Here is a 1,209-nt window from a genome sequence, read left to right as displayed (position 1 = left end):
CGGAACACGTGTACAATATAACTATTTGCCGATCTATGTGCCGCCTGGTGTCGCCAATGTTTACGGCGATCGGCAATTCGCGCATCATGATCATTCGTTGCCTGGAAGAGGAAGAGGAAGAGGCGCCGAGTGTTGTGAGTATACATATTTTCAGTCATTGTAGTATATGTTATTTATAATATGTTTATGTATTATTAATGTTGAATTATTGCAGTACAAGATAATGACCCAACAGTCACAGCGGCCACGGCGGCCACTGTGCCAACAACGGCCCCGACACCTACGGCGGTCATTACGGCGGCGACGACGACGGCTACGGTGGCCACGGTGACGACGACGACAACGGCCACGGTGGCCACGGTGGCGACGACGACAACGGCCACGGTGGCCACGGTGGCCACGGTGGCGACGACGACAACGGCCACGGTGGCCACGGTGGCCACGATGGCGACAACGACAACGACAACGGCCACGGTGGTCACGGTGGCTACGATGGCGACGACAACGACAACGGCCCCGACGGCCGTGGTGACGGCAACGACCCCGACGGCCATGGCGACGACAACGACAACGGCGACGACGATTCCGATGGCCACGATGGCCACGGCGGCGATGTCGGGAACCGTACCAATTATATTAACCGTAAGTAAAAATTAATAAATTTTATATTATAAATTATATTGTAACGGTAGCGCTCAACTCTTCCCGGTTCTGGTTTCCGGACAGGACTCCGGCGGTTATTATTTATTACGCGAATAAATACGGGAGTTAGTCGGACGCGCGGTTCCGACTAACGGTTGGAAGAGTTGGCGTACTCGCGGTCGGTGTTGACGTGCTGTGTGGCGGCAGGATAAATCCTCCGTTCCTCCTATTTGCCGAATATACTCAGCTCCAGGGCCGTCGGGAGGAAAGGAGGAAAAGATCTTAGTTCGCTCAGTGAGGTAATCGCTTGGAAGGATCGGAAATAAATCGGACAGGTATTTTTAAGGTTAAAAACCGATAGGAACGAGGTTTATTCATAGATAAATACAATGGAATCGAGGTAATTACAATGGGTCCGCCCTGTTAGGAAATACAACGGAAAGAAAAGGATTAGTAGGTACAATGGGTCCGCCCTGTGATTAAATACAAGAAAAAAACAGGATAAGATTTGACAGATTATCACGATGTACAGGAAGTACGTACCGAATCGGTAAACAGGAATATAAT

General features: G+C 50.5%; 1 protein-coding gene across 1 annotated transcript in view; it reads left to right on the top strand.

Moving 5' to 3' along the window:
• Positions 1–235: 235 nt before the first annotated feature.
• LOC105556654 (cold and drought-regulated protein CORA-like) overlaps positions 236–1,209 on the top strand; it is a gene marked incomplete at its 5' end in the record, with an annotated part of 10,315 nt that continues 9,341 nt past the window's right edge. The window contains one exon of the mRNA XM_012003748.1: positions 236–642. Coding sequence (XP_011859138.1) covers positions 236–642 — 407 coding nt within the window. The remainder of the gene's footprint in view (positions 643–1,209) is intronic.

Source organism: Vollenhovia emeryi, unplaced genomic scaffold (genome assembly GCF_000949405.1).
Source record: "Vollenhovia emeryi isolate VEMERY1.0 unplaced genomic scaffold, V.emery_V1.0 DF939867.1, whole genome shotgun sequence".
NCBI classification, from domain to species: Eukaryota; Metazoa; Arthropoda; class Insecta; order Hymenoptera; family Formicidae; genus Vollenhovia; species Vollenhovia emeryi.
This window is presented reverse-complemented; position numbering and strand designations above follow the sequence as displayed.